Genomic DNA, 22,887 nt, shown 5'->3' on the forward strand with positions numbered 1-22,887 from the left:
AAGGATACTGTCGACATAATATTTCGTGAAACTTGTGGCGCGAGATGGAAATAAACAAACTCTATTGTCAAATTCTGCTTTCCACGAAACCTATTATATTAAAATATATTAGCGTGAGCTTCAAACGGGTGCGATACGTTCAATTCATTATTGACAGTTGTCTTCTGCGTGATATGAATTTTGTTTGTGATATTTAAGAGTCAACGGAAAGTGTCATTTTCCTTCCATAATTTCCAAACCTTTTCACACTGTTCCTACCTGGCAATCATAAATATTTTGAATGAGGTCAATGAAGCCGCACTTTATTGTTCATGACCATACTATATTCATAAGTGTTTGACACATAAGTATACAAAAATGGAAAAGTAACATCACATTCAAGTTATGGACCATTGTTGTCTTTAGAAAATTACTTATTATCCAGCACACTACATGCATGCCTTTACATCTAAATCAACCCGGGACAAACACGTTTCTTGGGTTTGATGTGTGTGTATATTGTTTCGCCGCACTCATCAGGCGGTGGTCAATTAATTGTTTTCATATATTATGAGAAACGATCAAAACCGTTGGTGTACGATGACAAGCCATCAACCAATTTAGTCAGCCGATCAGTAAAATCGCCACTTAGGTTCCGTGGTCTAGTGGATAGAACATCTGCCCGGAGTGTGGAAGGTCGGTGGTTCGAACCCCTGGCCGTGTCATACGAAAAATAAAAGACGTTACTTTTTGTTGCCCTGCCTGGCGCTCGCCATTAAGGCAATGAAGCAAGAACCCACGGGCTCAAAGTCTGTCTATTGTGTCTCAGGGGTTAAACTGCAGCATGGTATCTCAGTTGGCTAACACTATAAACCCCGCAGAAGATTAGCCCCGACTTACCCATAGTTAGTCATGCACTCGCATGTGTGTAATATTGATTTTACGAAACTCATGTAAGCTCTCTCGTTTTGTCTATTTCATGCAAAGTATTTCGTAATTCCTTTATGGAATGGCGTGTATATAAATTTTATGTGTTGAGTATCTTGGATTTTATATGAAAATAGTACTGTACACACATGATTGTTAGACACCTGTTCGTCTATATGTCTGTTGACTTGCGACGATCGCCACGCCCTTTTTAAAGTCTTTAGCCCATTGGTCAGTAAAGTAATAGTCACACTTATTGTTGGCATCTCCATAAGTTTTGGGTCCGAGTTGGATTTAGAAAGAGTAATCTCCCCTGTGAAAACCCCGTAACCACGCACCAAGCTATGCTCCAGTAGACGACTCAAATAAGTCTTAACATGTTAATAAGTCGTTGCGAAAATACTTTATCGCTGTGAGGTCAAATGTTAGTCAGGAACCGATTGGACATGTCAACATGGTACACTAGACAGTGGTAACCGTAGTAAGCGGTAAATTCAGGATGGCGACGAAAGTTGCAAATGGTGATGTAAAAAATGTGGACATAAAAGCAGCCAGGGATGGACAGAAAGAGGCTGTGACAAGCCTCACTGGAATGTATATTCTGGTTGCAGCCTTGGTTGCTATTGCATGGGGGCTCGGCTGCTATGGATGTTCATTCCTGTGGGTATTCTTTCTAGTTTCTTGTTTATTTGTGATATGGAGAGCTAAGATCAGTCGGATTATCAAAAGACACTTGGATTTTGAAGAGGCAACTTTACACAGAAAAAGAGCATTGCGACAGAGCGAGACTGTGGAATGGCTTAACTTTCTGCTGAATAGATGGTAAGTTCATGTTTTGTCTTAACATGTGTGAGTTCGGACGCGTGGCGTTAGCATTCGATGTCAACATTGGATATTGACAGGTGGAATTTGCAATGTGACAGCTTCATTAGAACTCAGGAAAAAGTATCTTTGTCTTTTTGTAACAACATCATAAAATTGCTATTAAGAGAAATCGTCATTTCTTCATCTGATAACATTTGAAACAATTGCTTAAAACTAGATGAATTAATTAGTCTTTTTGTGTGTCATTGTGAACAAATTTTAATTTAAAATATCACGTTGATAGACAAATTTAGACTTCTAAAATAATTGTCAGGCTCCCCAAAGTGCATGTAGCCTGCAGAAGCAGCTCGTGTTTCCTGCTTGAACAGTTGCCCTTGATAGTCGTCCCAGCATGAACTGCTGAAATGTACACGCTTGACTGCTTAGCCAGCAGAGCGTCACTTATTCACATACAGTGAAGGCGAATATCTCTGCGAACAGTATATTCCCACCTGTAATCAGGTCAGCATATTGCCTTGATGCAGCACACCTGACAATGAGAACTGACATTATTCCTCTGCTCCTTTGTTGATCTCACATGTGAATGAATAAATTTTCAGTGCAATGACAAGTCAAAGAGTGTTAGTACTACTTGAGTCTTAATTAGGTATTAACAATATTCCACCTAGGTCGAGGTTTGCAGCTCTGCTGTCTCAAGGGAGTCACTGTGACATTGCTTGTATAAAATGATTTTGTGAAGATATATATCTAGCGTATCTGGTTACATCCTTTTGTGCTCTGTGTGCAAACCAAAATGGACAGGCAATGCATATTATACATCAAACCACAATGAATCATATGTTTCCCCATAATATCATTTGGCCCTTGGTACAAACTACATTATTACTAAAGTTAGTAACACCCATGCAAAGTACCTGGATACATAAACCAGATTAAAATGGGCAAATACTGTATTCGACGTAATAAGCTCCCAGGGCGCTCTCAAAATTAGAAACAGGGGGCTCTTAGAATATTATTTTGGTGAAAAAACTAGAGTTGAAAGACAAATATCGTGGTTTATGACAGCTGAAATGTTTATGTACGACATAGATTCTTTCCAGAATTTAATTGCCATTAATTAAGGGTGCATATAACACACGAGTGCGTATTGTACGCGCATAAATAAATCTTTTGTACATTGATCAATCGGAAGGGGTGCTAATTGGGATTGTTCATTAGCCAATATATTAGCAAATATCGCAGTGGGTGCTTGTTAGACCACAGCGCTTATTAAGTCGAATACAGTATGCTATAAGAAAGCTTCAGGATAGCTAAGGATGTTTTTATTATAAAAATGTTGAAAAAACCCTGGTAATATCAGGTAGACAGATCTAAGGAGAACCAAGATGACAACAGGAGTATCAGGATGGGAGGATGGGACTAAAAATGTTCTTTTATTTGTTCAGATGTGTTTCTACATTTTCATATGCCTACATGCCCTTGCAATGTCGGTGGTAAAGTTATCCAATTGAGATGGCTGTCAAGCCTGTCAGGAGTTTATCTTCAGTTTACAGATCACAAGTCGTATATATTTTATATATATAAACAGACATATGGCTCTCATCATCAGCGAGTGTCTGGCAGATGTCTCGAAATATCTTCATCTGCTTTTTTCACCTTGCAAGACAGGTTATTTCAACATTTTGCATGATCAGTTTCTAACAATGGTGCACATGCACGCAGTAAATATTTGCGTAAGGAAATATGATATATTCTTAAATAGGATGTTTGTTGTAGTTTCAGCTTGTTAAACGGGTGTTGGTTTCTTAAGGTATATTATTGGGTACATATGTTGAAGCTGAAAAGTAAGGGAACATGCAGAAATATTGCAGAAGAAAGTTTACATGTGTTTTCAATAAAAATGCTTCTTAAGCATGGTATGTTGATAGTTGGTATGTCACCTCTTTGCTAAAACATGGTGATCATCTTAAAAGGATTAATTGGACATAATTTTGTACTTTGACAAAAATTGTTCCACATATGTCTGTCCCTTTATATCCTTCAATAAGTAGATTTTAATATCCACTTTTTTGTTGTTGTTGTTTGTTTGTTGTTTAACTCCTCACTCAGCAATATTCCAGCTATATGACAGCAGTCTGTAAATAATCAAGTCTGGACCAGACCATCCAGTGATTGACATCATGATCATCGATCCACACAATTGAGAAACGATGACATGCATAAACCAAGTCAGCGAGCCTGACTACCTGATCCCTTAAGTCGCCTTTTAAGACAAGCATAGTTGCCTTTCATGGCAAGCATGGGTTGCTAAAGACCTATTCTACCCAGGATCTTCACGGTTGATATCCAGTTGTAACTCTGTGAATATGTTAGTCACTAGTCCTTTTAGCATGTTCAGTGAAACTGTTGACTCAGCAGTGTTTGAATTTAGGCCTGAAAGTCAAGTGGGTCTTTGTCATTACCATGGCTACCCCTAATTTTAAAAGTATAACTTAAGGGGGTCTATTACTTCAAATGGTCAAGTACTTTAGCAGTTGACCTCAAGGACCAGGATCCTTCATGTGGGTCACTGTATTGGGCAATCTTTCAAAAAAACATGATTTCAATTGGTATTGATATGGATTGCTTGACAACTGAACATGCTGTTTTGGTTATATGAGACTATAGTGCTCTTAACTGAGCCTGTATCCATGATATAATATATCAAAATGTTCATTTAGTAAAAAGTGGTCCACATTTGTGCAGAAACACTGAAACATTTGTTGCTATTATAACAGAATCCTAAATCAAGCACATTTGAATAGGATAAAAATTGCCATAACATCTGTTACATATTGTAACGGTAGTTGTCAATGACATGAAGGTTGACTGTTTTGAATGAATAGTCATCACAATGTATTTGGAAAATACATTTATATGAGTTATTGACTGAACCGCTGTGTTTTGTTTTTGCAAAGAATAGATTTTGGGTGCCAAATGGTACAGAGAGAAAAAATGCCAGTTTTAAGTCATGAGTGTAGCATGAATCACAGTTCTGCTTATTTCAGTTTTCTCTTTCACAATTCGGTCGGTCGGGTAGCCTAGTGGTTAAAGTGTTCGCTCATCACGCTGAAGACCCGGGTTCGATTCCCAACATGGCTACGATGTGTGAAGCCCATTTCTGGTGTCCCCCGCCGTGATATTGCTGGAATATTGCTAAAAGCGGCGTAAAACCATACTCACTCACTCACTCTTTCACAATTCAGGTGGGAAGTCCATTGTCCAGTTGTATTAAAGCATTGACAGATTCTGAAGATGATAGCAATGTTTAGGTAGCCTAGTGGTTAAAGCGTTCACTTGTTATGCCAAAGTTGGGGTTGGATTTCTCACATGGGTAAAATGTGTGAAGCCCATTTCTGGTGTCCCCTTGCTAAGATATTGTTGAAAGCAGCATAAAACTATGCTCACTCACACTCTCAAGACAATTACTCTCAGGAAAACATGAACTGAAATACTGCCGAAGCAGGTGGACACTTAACATGTTCATCAGTTGTAGGCTTTTTTTTTTCAAATTGTATATTTTTTCAAATTCTCAAACAACGTGGTCTGTAGGGCTTGGACAGGTAACTCGGGTGCTCAGGTCCGGTGGGTACTGAGTGGGTACCCACAGGACTACCCGGACCCGTGGTTAGTCACGTGATATATTGTTTAATGACAAAAATTATCTGGAACTTGATAGTTACACTACAAGTCACCAATGTTCGCATTATATTCTGACCGTGCACTCATTCCTTCTGAAATTTATATGTTTGAATAAAGATAAAACTTCAGTAAACTTCAGTGTATGCATTGCCAGATTGTTTTATACGTGTATCTAATACATTTTCCCATGGCGACAGTCAAAGAATTCCCAATCAGTACCCAACTCTTGAGACCTACAGTGGATGCCCAGGTATGGTCGGGTAATCGTGGTAATAGAGAGTAGGTCCTCCGGTAGTATATTTGGACCTGTCCCAGCCCTAGAGGTCTGTGATGCTGAAAGGTTGATTGTATTTTTTAAAGCTATATTGCTCTGAAAGCTGTCAACAGACTTCAGGTCCCATTTTAGACAGGGCATCCATAGCAAATATATTGAAAATGTAATGTGTGCCATGTGCTAAGGCATTTTTAGAATTATCATGAAATGAAATTTGAAATGCAGTAAGATTGTGGTATGCAACATAGCATATAATATGATTTATACTATGGCATATGATTAAATATTCATACATTTTTGTTGCTGGCATATTCCTGTTTGCCCCCTTTTAAGTATGACCTTTAACATCTTCGAATATTGTGTTGCAAATATTCCAGTAAAATTCAGGTGAGCTGAAGAGCCATCTTTCTCAATCTTTGTGGAGTTCAAATCCAGGTGTTTACAGGAAATGAATAAAGAAAACTAAACAGCTAAATGTACACATACTATATATATTCGCTTTCAGGCATCATTTGTTACTATGAACTCACAATGCCATTTAGAAAGTGGGATTCGAACCCACACTGCCAGAATAAGGCACCTAATCGCCAGCACACAAGGTCAGCTTTTGGCCAATTGGAGCCGTGCCAATTTACACTTGTTGGTTGGTTGTTGTTTGTTTGTCGTTTAGAGCCGCACTCAGCAATATTCCAGCTATATGACGGCAGTCTGTAAATATTCGAGTCTGGACCAGGCAATCCATTGATTGACATCATGAGCATCAATCAACGCTATTTGATTTACACTTGTTAGAGGGGTACACAAAGTACATAATCCAGACTACCAGTTGTCAGACTTTCATTTTGTGGAAGCCTTGGTGGCTGAGTGGGTTAGATTGCTGACTTTGCGTGTTGGCAATTAGGTGCCTCTCTCTGGCAGTGAGGGTTCGAATCCTGCATGGGACTCAACCCCTGCCCCACCAAAAAACAAAAGTTCGAGAATCTGTACTTTATTGAGAAAGTGTTATCCCAAATAGAACATTTGTTAGCATATGTTACTGTTCAGACTGAATAACACACCCAGGATCACCTGAACTTTGTATGGGAATTGTGAATTATTTGTAACCCAATTGTACTTGAGGGATTGTGAGTACTGTGTCATTGTGCGATGAGGTGTGTCAGGACAGATGTCGTGAGTGGTGTGCTCGGTGGTGTGTGACATGTCTATCACATAGGGCAAGCAGTGCTGCTTCACATTCCTGTCTTGCTGCCTTTGGCTAGTTCATCACTGAAAATATGGTGATGGCATCACTTTGCAAGCTATGTTGTTGTTTGTCACTGAAAATATGGTAATGGCATCACTTGGCAAGCTATGTTGTTGTTTGTCACTGAAAATATGGTGATGGCATCACTTTGCAAGCTATGTTGTTGTTTGTCACTGAAAATATGGTAATGGCATCACTTGGCAAGCTATGTTGTTGTTTGTCACTGAAAATATGGTGATGGCATCACTTGGCAAGCTATGTTGTTGTTCATCACTGAAAGTATGGTGATGGCATCACTTTGCAAGCTATGTTGTTGTTCATTCCTGAAAGTATGGTGATGGCATCACTTTGCAAGCTATGTTGTTGTTTGTCACTGAAAGTATGGTGATAGCATCACTTTTCAAGCTAAATGAATGTGTATAGCAGATTTAATGTGTACTGGTGTTTAGCTGGGTTGACCTCATGTATTTTCTAAAAATTTAGAATTTGAACAAATTCAAATTCTTTCTTGCAATTTATTTTGCTCTTTCTCCAAGTTATGGTGAAATGACTGGTATTGTCATTTTCATTGGTACAGCATTTTGAAAGAGAAAGAAATTTTGAGACACAAATTTGCTTGAGACACATAGCATTAGTATATTCTCAGTACACTTTTGACAGGACGGTCTTCGATGTCATTACCAAATTGGAAAATAATCTTTAGGATGTTGGATGACAGTCTTGATGTCCTAGAGAATCAACCAATCTGAAACCCTGGGACTCTTTTAATTTGGACTACATCAAGCTACCCTATTGATCAAGGACGATCAATCTGGTAAACCATAGACACCGGTGACATCATCATCATTACTTGTTTCACCTGAGAAGATCCGGGGTAGAATAGGTCTTCAGCATCCCATGCTTGTCTCCCCCCGTGAAGACCCGGGGTAGAATAGGTCTTCAGCTTCCCATGCTTGTCATAACAGGCAACTATGTTTGTCGTAAGAGGCGACTAACGGGATCGGGTGGTAAGGCTCGCTGACGTGGTTGATGCATGTTATCGAATCCCAATTTTTGAAAATCGATGATCATGATGTCAATTACTGAATTGTCTGGTCCAGACTTGATTATTTACAGACCGCTTTATATATAGCTGGAATATTGCTGAGTGTGGCATTAAACAAACAGACAAACATTATTTGTTTGTTATCAGTAAACACCTATGGTACGTTCTTTTTTTTTTAAATTTCAAAGATCATCCAGGTCATGCAGATGGCATGTCTAGTTACTGTTAACGTCCAAAAACTGGAGTGAATATTTTAGTTTGAGTAAAACAAAGACAACTGAAGACACTTGACTGCCATGGTTGATTGGTTTTCAAGAAGACGCTATTCACCCTTAACCTCTGGAATAAGTGATCTTATCTTTAATGCTGGTGTTAATTATTCATGGAGATAAATATTTGATGACAACTCTGATCACATTAAACAGTAAAGGAATAATGATTGGCCTTCAGCTGTCGAAGATACAACATTTTTCTTGATTATCGTGGAAATTAGCCTCCTACACCTGGTTTGGTAGATTGTACCCACACGCCTATATGAGGCTAGACCTAGATTGGTAGATGGTATATCCTTTGAGATATATTGACATGGATCACATCGACCTAGGAACATATTTGCAGGACTGCAAGTATTATATCTTTTATACATATGTTAGGTGCTATTGTACATGATATAAATACTAAAATGATATAAATATCAAAAACAATAGGAAGACAATATAAAACATTCTAAAATAATGCATGCAGTTGGACACTGATTATGTGGTTTGAATGAGACAAGAGTTTCCTTGTGAGTGGGGTGTTTTCTCAGTGTGTTTTGTTGGATGGGATCCCCACTGAGAAGTTTTCAAGTGTTTGAGTTAGCTATGTTCCCGCGTCGCTTCAACACAAAGGTGCGTCAGTCTGGATGTGCAGTTGAATGCACTGAAGCACATTTCAGCTTTATTGCTTGTGTTAGAGAGTGAAGGATCTGCTCCTGCTGGTACTGTGTGGTGGGTTATTGACGGCTGTGATCGCCCACAATGGCTTCTATAGTTAGCCGTAGTATTGCATGAAAATACGTTGAATACATTGTATGTCACATGCTGTATACCAGGCCAATGAGGCTTGAAAGTTTAATTTGGGTTGGGTTGCTTCAGCACCCTAAAATGGATCCACTGAGCCCCATGCTTGTCTCCAGAGCACCCTAAAATGGATCCCCAGTGCCCCATGCTTGTCTCTAGAGCACCCTAAAATGGATCCCTTGTGCTACTGCTTGTCTCTAAGGCACCCTAAAATAGGTCCCCAGTGCCCCATGCTTGTTTCTAGAGCACCTAAAATGGATCCCCTGTTTCCCATGCTTGTTGGAAGAGCACCCTCAAATGGATCCCCAGTACCCCATGCTTGTCTCTAGAGCACCCTAAAATGGATCCCCAGTGCCCCATGCTTGTTGGAAGGGCACCCTCAAAGGGAGCTCCAGTGCCCCATGCTTGTCTCAAGAGCACCCTCAAATGGATCCCCTGTACCCCATGCTTGTTGCTAGAGCACCCTCAAATGGATCCCCTGAGCCCTATGCTTGTCTCTAGTGCACCTTCAAATGAATCCCCTGTGCCCCATGCTTGTCTCTAGAGCACCCTCAAATGGATTCCCTGTACCCCATGCTTGTCTCTAGAGCACCCTCAAATGGATCCCTTGTGCCCCATACTTGTCTCTAGAGCACCCTAAAATGGGTCCGCTCTGCCCCATGCTTGTCTCAAGAGCACCCTCAAATGGATCCCCTGTGCCCCATGCTTGTCTCAAGAGCACCCTAAAATGGGTCCCCGGTGTCCCATGCCTTTCTCAAGAGGACCCTAAAAGGGAATCAGTTGGTCATACACTGTGATGTAGCTGGTTGTGTGTCACTGTACATACCCCAGTGGCTTGGATTGTTGCTCATGCTTGGATTGTTGGTGTCATGCTATGGTATAAACATGGACATTTACAGGCCATGGTGGTATGGCTGGAATATTGCTGACTGAGAAGTTCAGTAATATTCATTCCACTGCTTATGTCCATGAAACCCCTCAAAACCCTCATGTATATGCAAGTTCCACAGCACTTTCATGGGAAATGATATAGGTCCCCAGCTACATATGCTTGTTGTAAGTGGCGATTATACGATCTTGTGGTCAGGCTTGGTGACTTGGTTGATAGTCACTGTATCCCAATGGCGTGGATCAATTAATGTCCATGATGTCAATTACTGGATTGCATGGTCCAGACACACTTGTTTACAGACTCCTGTCATAAGCTGGAATATTGCTGAGTGCTGCGTTTAATACGGAACAATCAATCCGACAATGACACCGTGAAGCCAAGACTCATGCTCGGTGCTTCTCTCCTTATCATACTGAGCAAAAAAAGTGGGGGATCATGAATGGCTTGGGGAATATTTTTTGGTAGTGAGGACTGTGCGCACAATTTAATAAAACTACTCATATCCGAACAGATATTCATGATCCCTAACTTTTTTGTTCAGTATATATGCAGGAATAGAAATTAATTTATATTTTTATTAGTTCGTAAAAAGGATCTGCATGAGTTGCATCTTTGTTTAAGTGAGAGTGATTGTCCTCAAGGAAATGTCACTTGCCCTTCCTGAATTTTACTAGTCTCCGACTAGTGGACATATACCATGAAGCATATTTATCTGATCATTTAGTTGAGAGGGACGAACTGTTGGCCATATGTGCCATGGTTTCATGGATGATTGGGCTTGTGAGGTAGTTCAGTGACTGGTGTATGTGGTCAATATTCGGAATATCTTGGTGTGATTCTCGAACAGTTGAGACATATTTTGGCCGTACTTGATGACCATGGCAGAAATACAGCCCTGAGAGAGATGTGAGGCCTAAGTACTCTCTTGCCTTGCTTGCCGGGCCCTCCTCAAAACTGTCATTCCTGTTTCTGGAAATGCTTCAAAAGTCTGTGTATTTATGAACCAAGGTAAAAGGTTATCTTGGGTTAAGGATAGACTATTTCTATTTCCTTTTCAGGTTTGCACGAGGAATGTTTGTTTGGGACAGATCAATTTCACGTTAACACATGTAGACTATTTTAGCAACTGTAAGTGACAATGTTGTATGGGCATCCATTATACACTTATAATCCCTGCTTTCCTCTTGTAGCTTATTATTCTCAAGGTGGGCCTGAATAAATGTCTTTTTTTTTCTCATCTCAATGCATAATTTGGTTCAAACAAATGTCATAAGAGCACCACAGATGATGACATTGTTGACCCCTCATCTATATTAAGGTCAAGGTCATTGAGGTGAGATGTTTCTTGGTGTTTGTAGAAGAGCTTTATGAAGTCTGAAAAACCTCTCATGGGCAGATCCATGTCTATGATACGCCCACCTACCTTCACTTTTCATGAAACATTATACAAGCAGAGGCATTAATATATTTGGAGGTATAATGGGCTCTGTGTCGTGTTATCCATCTTATTCTTTATCCAAACATCAGGCTGTATGTCGCTCAATTTATATATTTCAGGTGGGTGTTTAGCTCCTCGACAATAGAAGATTTAGTCAAGAAGAGGTTGGATGACCGACTGCTTGCTATCAAACCTACATTTTTAGGTGAGTTGACGGACTTGCATCTTGTACCATGTTGTCCTGGATTATGGTAAACTGGATACATGCATACATACAGCCCACTTGCTCTACATTTACATTATATAGTGAATATACACAGGTTTTAGTTATACACAGCTGCAAATCTGCTTATATAGTTTCTCATACAATCCCTGAAACGAACATCCGAAAACTCCAAGTCTATATTTCTTCAATTCAGTCTGAAATTGAAGAGCTTTTTCTGGCTCTATTTTATTGTATATACTACTCCAAAAAGCTAAAGAACACCCAATTCTTACATGTTACTATAGTTATGTCATGTGATTAACTATAGTGCTATGAAATAATCATGTGTTCTTAACTTCTTTTGAGTAGTACTGTATTTAATCTATTAAGCGTCCTGCTCCAATATGTACCCCCTGACGAACTTCTCGACTAATCTGTAAGTAATCTTAATAAGCACACCCAACTAAGACTGAAACATTACATGACAGACCATATTTACTTGTGTATAATAAGGATTTGTTTACATAAAACAGAAGAGCATATAGGGCTATATAATTGCCTTGTTACTATTATTGATAAGTTTTACTTACATCAACGTTTGAACTAAGTTTGTTAACTACCGTTCAAACTCTGAAAACTTAACATTGCCTTGCAGTCACTCACTCACTCAATCGTACAGTTCAAGCATTTGGTGTTTCTTGAATCTGCATTGTAACCATGGTGATGAGGATGAACAAACATTTCAGCCCAGGTCTATCAGCATGTAAACCTGTAGTCACTCCAACATGTATATAATGTTGATAGCAGCTGACCCAGGCTGTTGCTGGTGGTGGCAGAAGACCACTTGAGGGGTTATCTCAAGATACACACAAACATGGTGGTGCTGATACTACGAGTCTGTGTCAGAGTGACCCGAGAGGGGGAGAGCAGCACATGTGTATGTCATACACTTTATTGCGTTACAAGTGTGCCACATTTACATTATAAAGCAGGTCCTTGAGGTATACTCCTACATGAATCTTGGGACCCTCTCAATTCCTTACATTAGAGTGAAGGTCTGATGTTTTATATTTGATATTCAGGGGGTAGGGAGGAAGAGCCTGGGATTATTGAACAAAAACCTGGAAAATACTGTTGAAAATTTAGTTTTCCACAAGTTATTCCAGAAAAAATAAATTGTTTACTGGAAAAGCTGGATGTCTTGAATAGAAATGTTTTGTGAAGCCAAAATGTTAACTTCTTCTTTTGGAGGGAAAACAGTTATATTTCTTGGAGCAGTAGCCCAAAAGATATTCTGTCACAACCAACATCCCATGTAACATGTCTTTTTTCATATATTCATTGACCCTTTCTCGTCGATACATTTTCCTGTCCGCTTTGCTTTATTCAAGATCATGATCTGAACTCCAGAGCGTTGCAATGCACCAGTATTCTAAAAGCAATCCTCTATAATCAGTTTAGATGGAGGAGGAGGTTTGCTGTCATTGGGGAACTGTAACTTGTTTGAAGAGAAAATGTTTATTTGAGAATATTATGAAGGATTACTCCAAATGTTGCTAGTGAGCAGTGCTGAAGAACTGTTGGCAGTGTAAGGTTTTACATACACAGGGGATACAATTTATACAGGAAATACAGCAGGGTTGTGAATGCGAAGTAGACATTTATTCATTAAATTGATACAAAAATTCAGTTGTCTCTCCGATTGTGTTGGTGGCATCACTTGGTTTGTTTTTGGAGAGAACAGCACAAGTTGATTCCTTCATGTATAACAGATCAAGTCACCAACATTTACAAACTCAGAGGAAAATTATTTGTATATGGCATGTGTATTAAACTATGTATAACCCTGCTTTCAAATATTGATCGAAATAAGTTGTATGCAAGCAGTACATACTGGAAGGTATGATAAGTATATTGTCTTTGAAGTGGACCATATATTTACCGGTATCACCTAACTTAGTAGGTGGTCATATTCAAGTGGAGAATCATTCGTGGTTGAAAGTGTGCAGTCTTAAAACTGACAACAGAGATTAAGTGGAAAGTGAAGTGTAGATATGGTTGCAGTCACATAAACTTGAAGATATCCGTTATCTGTATGAATGTGTAGAGCTGTCAGATTACTTGATATGACATGCTTCCAAAGAACATATGTGCATGAATAGTGAATGTTTACATGGCTCTTCAGTTATATTTCTCAGTACCGTCAACCCTTGTTAAGTAGATTCCACTGATCTAGAAAAATTGCTCTCAAGGTACAAAAAGAACTCATTAGTTTGGATCCTGCTAGTCTGGAAACTGCCCTGTGGAGATTTCGAGATAGGTGTGGTCCCCAGTAGTTAATGGGTCTGGTGGTCGGCTTGGTGAAGTTTTCATAATGTGTCATTGTACCCTGACGACATGTGATGATGCTTATAATATAAACGACTGGTTTTCTAGAGCTGGACTAGAGTTATGACGGGTAGATAAGAAGGACCCATGTCACAGTGCCTGATCCGGACTCAGGTACCAAATTTCATCTGTAATCAGCCACACAATCAACATTTTGTCTTTTTGTCTCAGACGTGAGTTACCTCCCCTGGTAAGGTATTCAAGTCCTTGACATTGGCCTCAAGTCCATCTCAGCCTCACCCTGCTCTCATACTCAAGTTTCTGTCTGAGCCCCATTGAAGACCCGGTTATAGCCTGTGAGCCAGATTAGTGGAAATATGTCCATCTTTGTACATGTTGTATGGTGTTCAATTAAATGATACTGCTTCAGATTTGCTGTGTAGCTTTCAACAACCCCAACTCTTGAACAATATGTACATCTAGATAAACTATCCTTACGGAATGTAGTGCTTATTGTTTACCATGATCAGATTTTGAGAACTTGATTTAATGGTATATCCAGAATGTCAATCACACTGTTTTATATCAAGTTAATTGTATGGACTTGCACGACGTGTATCACTTATCAACTCAAACCCATAGGCCACTTCACAAGTAACTTTATGCCAAAGGAGTTCCCTTTTTGACAAAAGGTAACTAATAAGTGTCATGTCTCATGACTATATTGAATGACCCTCCAGAGCAGAGGCAGTGGGGCTTGATAGTAACGTAGTGACACGCCTGGGGATAGAAAGTGATATTGAATAGTCTATAGAAACATGTCCTGTGTAGCTGATACTGTGTAGCCACAGGCTGCAAACCACACAATATGGCGACCTAGACCATTTGTCTAGACTGATTTGTAAAACTGAAGCTTTTATGGATAACAACTTCTTTATTGTTAAAAAAGTTGATATCTTGATGTTCACCAAACTTTTATTTTATTTGAAAAGATAAGGGAGTATTAAGAGAATTTCAGATGTTTCCTGTTGTGTTTAATTATAAGTACTGCATATTAATACAACAAGGCACATTGTGAAATAATAGTACAGTAAACACATGATATCTACATCATGTACGTACAGCATATTGTCTCAAATAAATGTTTCACTTTTTTATTTTCTAATATTTGTTCTGTTATTGTTCCTAATATTTGCATGTATGATTACTCTGTTCACATAAATTAGAAAAAGTTACAACTTTTTTTTTGCATGCAGCAGTATTTCAGCTATTGGACATCAGCCTCCTAATAATTGAGTCTGGAACAATCCAGTGTTTGATAATGTAATCAACAATGAGGATGATAATATGCAATCAACTAAGTAAACTAGACTGACCACCCAATCCATTTGGTCGCTAATTACCAAAGCATAGGTTGGGACCTATTCTAATCTGGAATCCCAATGCAGTCATCATCCACCATGACAAGTTGGTAAGGATGTACAGACATCTTTCTTTGTCTATCCTTGAGTGCCTTGGTTATGTTGTGTTTTCGGGATCACACTCAGCCACATTTAACTTGCCTGCAGGGTTAATGTTTGAAGGTTGGTAATATATATGGATGTTTTTCTGGAAAATGTACAGAAAAATTACATGCATTTGAAAAATAAATCTCACCAAACCTGTCTCTAGGTCATGATTAGCATGTGAACCTTGTGTTGTATTTCAGTAGAGACCAAACTGTTCCAGTCATAAACCTCAAGGTTGTCACATTGGACCAATGCAGTGCTAGCAGATTTATGAGAACATTGACTCCAGCCACAATCTCATCTATAGAAAACAAAAAATACAATACCAGGTTTAGTGGCCTGATACACGGCTGTTAATGTTGCATTATGTTTTTTCTATGGCATAAGGTGAGATTTGATGTCAGTTTGTGCACCATTTGCCTGTCTGGCTTTGACCTGGCTTTCATGAGCTGTCAGACAGATTTCAACATGGCCACCAGGACTTAATTAGAACTTAATTAGAACGAATTAATTGTGTATTGGGTTCAACAGATTTTCTAGTTCAGAATAGAACAATAAAGCCCCAAGCCATCTGGATAATATTATGTACTGGATCACATTACCCTGGTGTGCAATCAGTTGATTCCTATCTTTAATCTTATGATTCATGTACATGCTCCTTCTGTGCTGTTGGGATGACAACTGTCTATCATGAAATATTGAGTTATTTCTTTAGCTTTGCCCACAATTTCTATTTGAAATGACAATTAATTGCTGTATCATTTTAACATGTTTAAGGCAGATTTAGTTTCAATATTTTGTGTTTTTATGTAGGAATAAACGTAAAAACCTGTGTGCATACTGTGTAAATCTGTGTAGTGTAGTAGATTTACGCAAAGTGTGCACACATATTGAAGTCGTTATTGTTAAATCCTGCAATGATATAGGTGGCATTTTGATTATTGTGGAGTAAAACTACATTCTATCCCCCCAAGAGAAATCTTTAAACATGTTAAAATGGTCTCTATGTAAGGTTTAGAAAAGATTGGTTGAATGACTATTGTTTGACTGATGTTCTAATTAGCTAAGGGGGAAGAAATGGTAAACCTTTGTATATTGTTTTCGTGGAACTTTGTGTATCAGGATATATTGTATTGATTCATGAACAATGCACAGCCTATGTGTTGTAATAATGAACCAAAGTACATGTTAATGCTGGCAGCAACTTGAGCATGCTTTGACTAAACAGGCATTAGTTGTTTGGGATGGTGGGCTGGACTGGTGGTGAAAGCATTTGCTTGTCATGTCGAAAATACGGGTTCAATTCCGTGTGGGTATCGTGTGATCGTGTGAAGCCAATTTCTGGTGTCCCCCACCGTGATATTGCTGGAATATTGCTAAAAGCAGGGTAAACCCATCTTCACACTAGTAGTTTGATTATGTTTGGATTATAATTGTACCAGGTGTTGGGACATTTGTAACAGTAATGGTAGCTCAGTGACAGATGGTCAGTAACAAACTTGATACATCATTAAATTTAGTAATTATTTTGTGATTGTAGACCAAGTTGGATTTCTGCCTTTTGTTGTTTGATGCTGGATCTCTGCCTAGATCAGGCTGGTTTGTGAGGACAAACCCCCACTTGTAACATAGCATACTGTTTGTGTCAGTTTTGTCTGTAATAGTTCATTTATATAAATATTTTCCTGATTTTATGCATGGCATGTGTGGGCAACACTAAACACATTTCACCGACATTACTGGATAGATTTATCTGTTTTATGTTAACCTAAATTGGCTTTCAAATATTCATTTCCCCTTAGTGAAAACTTAAAAGGGTGCAATATTGCCATGAGCTCTGTGTAGGTCCCAACATGGTGCTATTACAGTATATACTTATATAGTGGATGATGATGGTGATGATGATGATGATGTCGGTGATGACGATGTTGCCATGAGCTCTGCATAGGTACCAACATGGTGCTATTACAGTATATAATTATATAGTGGATGATGATCGATGATGGTGATGATGATGATGATGTCGGCGATGACGATGTTGCCATGAGCTCTGCGTAGGTCCCTACAGTATATACTTTTATAGTGGATGATGATGATGATGATGATGATGATGATGATGATTTTTCTTATATTCAAGATGTATACCTGCTCCCTTTTGGGTGTGTATGTACAATAACATTACCTTAAGTTTTTTTTAAATAAAAAAATGAGAAGCTTTTAAATGTTGTAACGGATCCTAAGAAGAATTAAATTAAGAATTGTGTGTAAGTAAGGTGTAGATTATGCTTTAGCATTTATTCTTCCACATCATAGTAAGGTCCTGCTGTAGGCAAGGTTAATGTTCTTCACATGTGATGTTCGTGTGGTCTGGGTCTTAAGCCACACTACATGCCGACTAACCCTCCATCCATGTATACCGCCTCCGTGGTCTAGTGGTAGAGCATCTGCCCGGAGAGTGGAAGGAGTTGGGAACTCATTTCAGTATTTTAGTAGGTGACAAAAGGCAAATACCGTATTTGACGTAATAAGCGCCCAGGGTGCTCTCGAAATTAGAAATAGGGGGCTCTTATTAGAATATAATTTTGGTGAAAGAGTCGAAAGATCGTAAATTTTATGGTGTCTGCTGACAGCCTGAAATGATACAAAAGAAAAGTCTGTGTGTATTATACACGACAGATATATTTTTCCAGAATTTAATTGCCCGTAATTAAGGGTGCATATAATACTAGAGTGTGTATTATACACGAATAAATGTATACATTGATCAGTCGGAAGGGTGCTAATTGGGATTGTTCACTAGCCAATATATTGGAAAATATTGCCGTGGGTGCTTATTAGAGCGGGGCGCTTATTACGTCGAATATGGTATTGAAAGTCTTGCAGGCAGTTTATTTGAAGTAAGGTATTCTGGTAAACATGGTATAGGGCCAGAATAATTGAGTTTCTTGTGTTTGTATTGGTTAAGATATCAAGAGAAAGGGTGCAAAATATATTCAAACAATAATGTTGTCACGTTTAATTTGTAATATAATTTAACCAAAATACAAACAATGTTGCAGAAAATCCAATTTTTAATCAAATGCAATTTATTAATATTTTTTAATCTGTGAAACAAGAAAGTAAGATGGGCAGATCTGAGGAATGCCAAGACTTTTCTGTCAGATTATTTCCACAAACCAAAGAGGAACCAACTGTAAGACTACAGGCACTACCAGTGGCTGCAATGGCTAACACATGTTATATTTCTCCATCTTACACAGGGCCAGGGTTTATGGCTGCAAGTGTGATACGTTACGCCTGTGTTATACAGTGTTAGGACACTCTGCTAATGTGGTGTAAACATGTCCCACCTCAGCACAAATAATGTGTATTATCCAGTGATGTTGACACAAAAAATGCTGTTTACAATTTGCTGTGGAATGTTATTCCTGAAGTCAGTGTGGGCAAAGTTAGTCTGGTATGGAAACACGAGCGAAACAATATATTCATGAACTGTGATGCATTAAAGTGTTTACCAACCTGGATGCAGATGCTATTTTGAGAGTTTGTTAATCATGGGGATTGGAGTGAGTAATTTAGTGAGGATGGTTAAACACAGATTTTAGCAATATACCAGCAATATCGAGGTCGGGGACACCAGAAATGAGCTTCATGCATTGTGCCCATGTGGGGAATTGAACCTGGGTCTTCAGTGTGAGGGGAGGTCGGGTAGTCTAGTGGTTAAAGCGTTCGCTTGTCACGCCGAAGACCCGGGTTCGATTCCCGACATGGGTACAATGAGTGAAGCCCATTTCTGGTGACCCCCGCCGTGATATTGCTGGAATATTGCTAAAAGCGTCTTAAAACTATACTCCGGAGGATAAAGCATTCACTCATCACACTGAAGAGTGAGTGAGTGAGTGCTTTATCCTCTGGGCAGACCCACTGCCCCCTCATGAGGATTTGAACCTTAACCAGTAGATCTGGGCAGCAATAGAATAAACTGGGTATTAGTAATGGCGTTGTGTTGTGATCTACATGTGGAGACTTAGACCTGTGTAGTCCCCTAGGATACAGCAAATATAAGTGGAGACAAGAGTTAAAACATATTGTGGCGGAGTGGTTACGTAACCAGGTAACTGTAGCATGACCTACCAGAGATGAAGGTAGAGTGTAAAACCTGTACAACCAGGTATCTGTAGCATGACATACCGGAGATGAAGGTAGAGCTTAACACCTGTAGCAGACCAGGTATCTGTAGCATGACATACCGGAGATGAAGGTAGAGCTTAACACCTGTAGCAGACCAGGTATCTGTAGCATGACATACCGGAGATGAAGGTAGAGCTTAACACCTGTAGCAGACCAGGTATCTGTAGCATGACATACCGGAGATGAAGGTAGAGCGTAACACCTGAAGCAGACCAGGTATCTGTAGCGTGACCTTCCAGAGTTGAAGGTAGAGCGTAACACCTGTAGCAGACCAGGTATCTGTAGCGTGACATACCAGAGATGAAGGTAGAGTGTAAAACCTGTACAACCAGGTATCTGTAGCATGACATACCGGAGATGAAGGTAGAGCTTAACACCTGTAGCAGACCAGGTATCTGTAGCATGACATACCGGAGATGAAGGTAGAGCTTAACACCTGTAGCAGACCAGGTATCTGTAGCATGACATACCGGAGATGAAGGTAGAGCTTAACACCTGTAGCAGACCAGGTATCTGTAGCATGACATACCGGAGATGAAGGTAGAGCGTAACACCTGAAGCAGACCAGGTATCTGTAGCGTGACCTTCCAGAGTTGAAGGTAGAGCGTAACACCTGTAGCAGACCAGGTATCTGTAGCGTGACATACCGGAGATGAAGGTAGAGCTTAACACCTGTAGCAGACCAGGTATCTGTAGCGTGACATACCGGAGATGAAGGTAGAGCTTAACACCTGTAGCAGACCAGGTATCTGTAGCATGACATACCGGAGATGAAGGTAGAGCTTAACACCTGTAGCAGACCAGGTATCTGTAGCATGACATACCGGAGATGAAGGTAGAGCTTAACACCTGTAGCAGACCAGGTATCTGTAGCATGACATACCGGAGATGAAGGTAGAGCGTAACACCTGAAGCAGACCAGGTATCTGTAGCGTGACCAGGTAACTGTAGCATGACCTATCAGAGATGAAGGTAGAGTGTAACACCTGTAGCAGACCAGGTACCTGTAGCGTGACCTACCAGAGATGAAGGTAGAGTGTAACACCTGTAGCAGACCAGGTATCTGCAGCGTGACATACCGGCGAGTCTGACAGGTAGTTTGCTGATGGATATCTTCAACATATCTGCTGTGTGTTGAGCTGTGAAAGTGTAGGAAGTGTGCCCTACTGTGTCAAGTATAAATACTCCTGGAGGCATATGGACTAATGTATGGATCCCAAACACTGAACACAACATTGTTTCTTGATATATTGGATATACGATTCCTTCAGTTCTTAATGATCAGTTGTCTACAAAGCCTTTTTATAAGTTGAACTTACCAATACTGTTCTAACACTCATAACATGTAGCTGGTGAAGCATGTAGATCTAGTGTATATTTTCTCTATATTACCATGAGAGAAGATCATCGTTGCTTGTGTTTGTTACTCAATGACTGGGGGCAGTTGTCTTAATAATATATTATATACTACTCCACTTTTGACACAAGTTCCTGTAACTCCAGCATAGCCAGTCGAGACAGTGACAGTTCCACTTTTATGACACTGTGTGTATTTATGACTCATTATGAAGCTTAATGTAGCCGAACATTTTTTAGAATTGCAAGTCTGACTTTAAGAGTTATTGTCGCGACATGAACCTGTGAAGTACAGTAAAAGCGTGTGAGGACTTTAAAAAATTGTTTGACTAGTAATTCAGAAAAATAAGACAACAAATCAGTAACTGCATGCTTTTTTATGGTGTCTTTCTTTGAACTTTGGAATGTATTATTTTGTCCATGTGAAAAAGCCTTTCACTGTTGTTTTTTGTTATTACTGTTTGTGGTTGATTATGTTGATACTAACAAAATTGTTTTCCAGTCTAGATTTGATATGCACTTCCTGCTGGAAAGAACTTGTAGATTCAGGCAAAACAGTAATACCGTATTCGACTTAATAACAGCTTCGCTCTAAAAAGTGCCCACGGCGATATTTGCTAGTGAACAATCCCAATTAGCACACCTTCTGATTGATCAATGTACACAAGACTTATTTAATTGTATATAATACACACTCGTATGTTATATGCACCCTTAATTATGGGCAGTTAAATTCTGGAAAAATATATCTCTCATATATAAACAATTCAAGCTGTCAGCATAAACCACGAGATGTACCTTTCAACTCTGTTTGTTTCACCAAAATAATATTCTAATAAGAGCCCGCTATTTCTAATTTTGAGAGTTCCCTAGGCGCTAATTATGTCGAATACGGTAATTCTCATTTAGGAAAAGAAGCTTTAGTGGTGATTGGGTCCAGTGCATTTTTCACGTAATGGTACATCTTAGACCAGTTGTTTATTCTCTATCTGCTAGTTATAAAAACTATCAACACATGCGTTTGTCTTTTGGTCTAAGAATGTCCATAAATAATTTGTCCTAAATAAAAAAAAAAAGACCTATGAGTTGGCATGTCGTTCCATACCTCCACCACTGTTGTAAGAGGTTGGGAAATACTAGTCACGTACTAGGTTTGATTTCGGTAAATCAAGGCACGAAGTATTTTATATCTCCGTAAAAAGATCAGGTTATAGTGCTGTAAGTAAACACATCCACACTGGGTATATGTGTGGGTTAGCAAAGTGGGTCACCCCGAGGTGGCAGTTGGTATATCGAGTATGTGCCTTTTGGCTCATGGGCTGTGCTCATTGTCCCACTGTTACATAGTAGGCTTGTCTCAGTGTGATGACGGCCACATGCGGGGGAGCACTGAGTGTGGGTGTTTGTTGCAGGTAGTGCTGATATGCTAGGGGTCCCCTGAGGTAAAATGATCACCCTCTGCAATAATGATAACATACTGGCAAACAGGAAAATATTTAAGGATAGCTGTCACATTTGTTTGAGTGAGCTTGCAAGTACAGTAAACTATGTTTATAACGAACACATTTATAACGAACTGACGGATATAACAAACTAGATTTTTGTCTCATCAATTTGCTGTGTATATGCTGTATATATGGTTATAACGAACAACGGTTATAACAAACTAAAATTAGTGGTCCCTTTGAGTTCGTTATAACCGTAGTTTACTCTAGTTTAATGTGGCAGATAATTTTGTTATAAAATCATCAGAATACAGTCCATGTTTCTGAATTTGTTTCATTATATCAGCCTTTCTTATGCAGTCTTTGGCTTGAAGCATGGTACGCAACATTTCGGCACTAGTTAATTTATAATGGAAAGTAATGGGGAACGCTTATTAACCTATTAAATATTTCATGCGCAAACTGTTTCTTATTCTTTGTTCAACTTTT

At 39.2% G+C, this 22,887-nt stretch overlaps 1 protein-coding gene across 6 annotated transcripts in view; it reads left to right on the plus strand.

The window, feature by feature from the left end:
• The first annotated feature begins 1,320 nt into the window (after positions 1 to 1,320).
• Positions 1,321 to 22,887, plus strand: part of LOC124134834 (tricalbin-1-like) — a 67,613-nt gene continuing 46,046 nt past the window's right edge. For all 6 annotated transcript variants that reach the window (XM_046499891.2, XM_046499893.2, XM_046499895.2 and 3 more), the window contains exons 1-2: positions 1,321 to 1,728; positions 11,485 to 11,570. In XM_046499891.2, coding sequence (XP_046355847.2) covers positions 1,406 to 1,728; positions 11,485 to 11,570 — 409 coding nt within the window. In that variant the 5' untranslated portion in view covers positions 1,321 to 1,405. The remainder of the gene's footprint in view (positions 1,729 to 11,484; positions 11,571 to 22,887) is intronic.

Source organism: Haliotis rufescens, unplaced genomic scaffold (genome assembly GCF_023055435.1).
Source record: "Haliotis rufescens isolate VD_foot unplaced genomic scaffold, xgHalRufe1.0.p SCAF_3, whole genome shotgun sequence".
NCBI classification, from domain to species: Eukaryota; Metazoa; Mollusca; class Gastropoda; order Lepetellida; family Haliotidae; genus Haliotis; species Haliotis rufescens.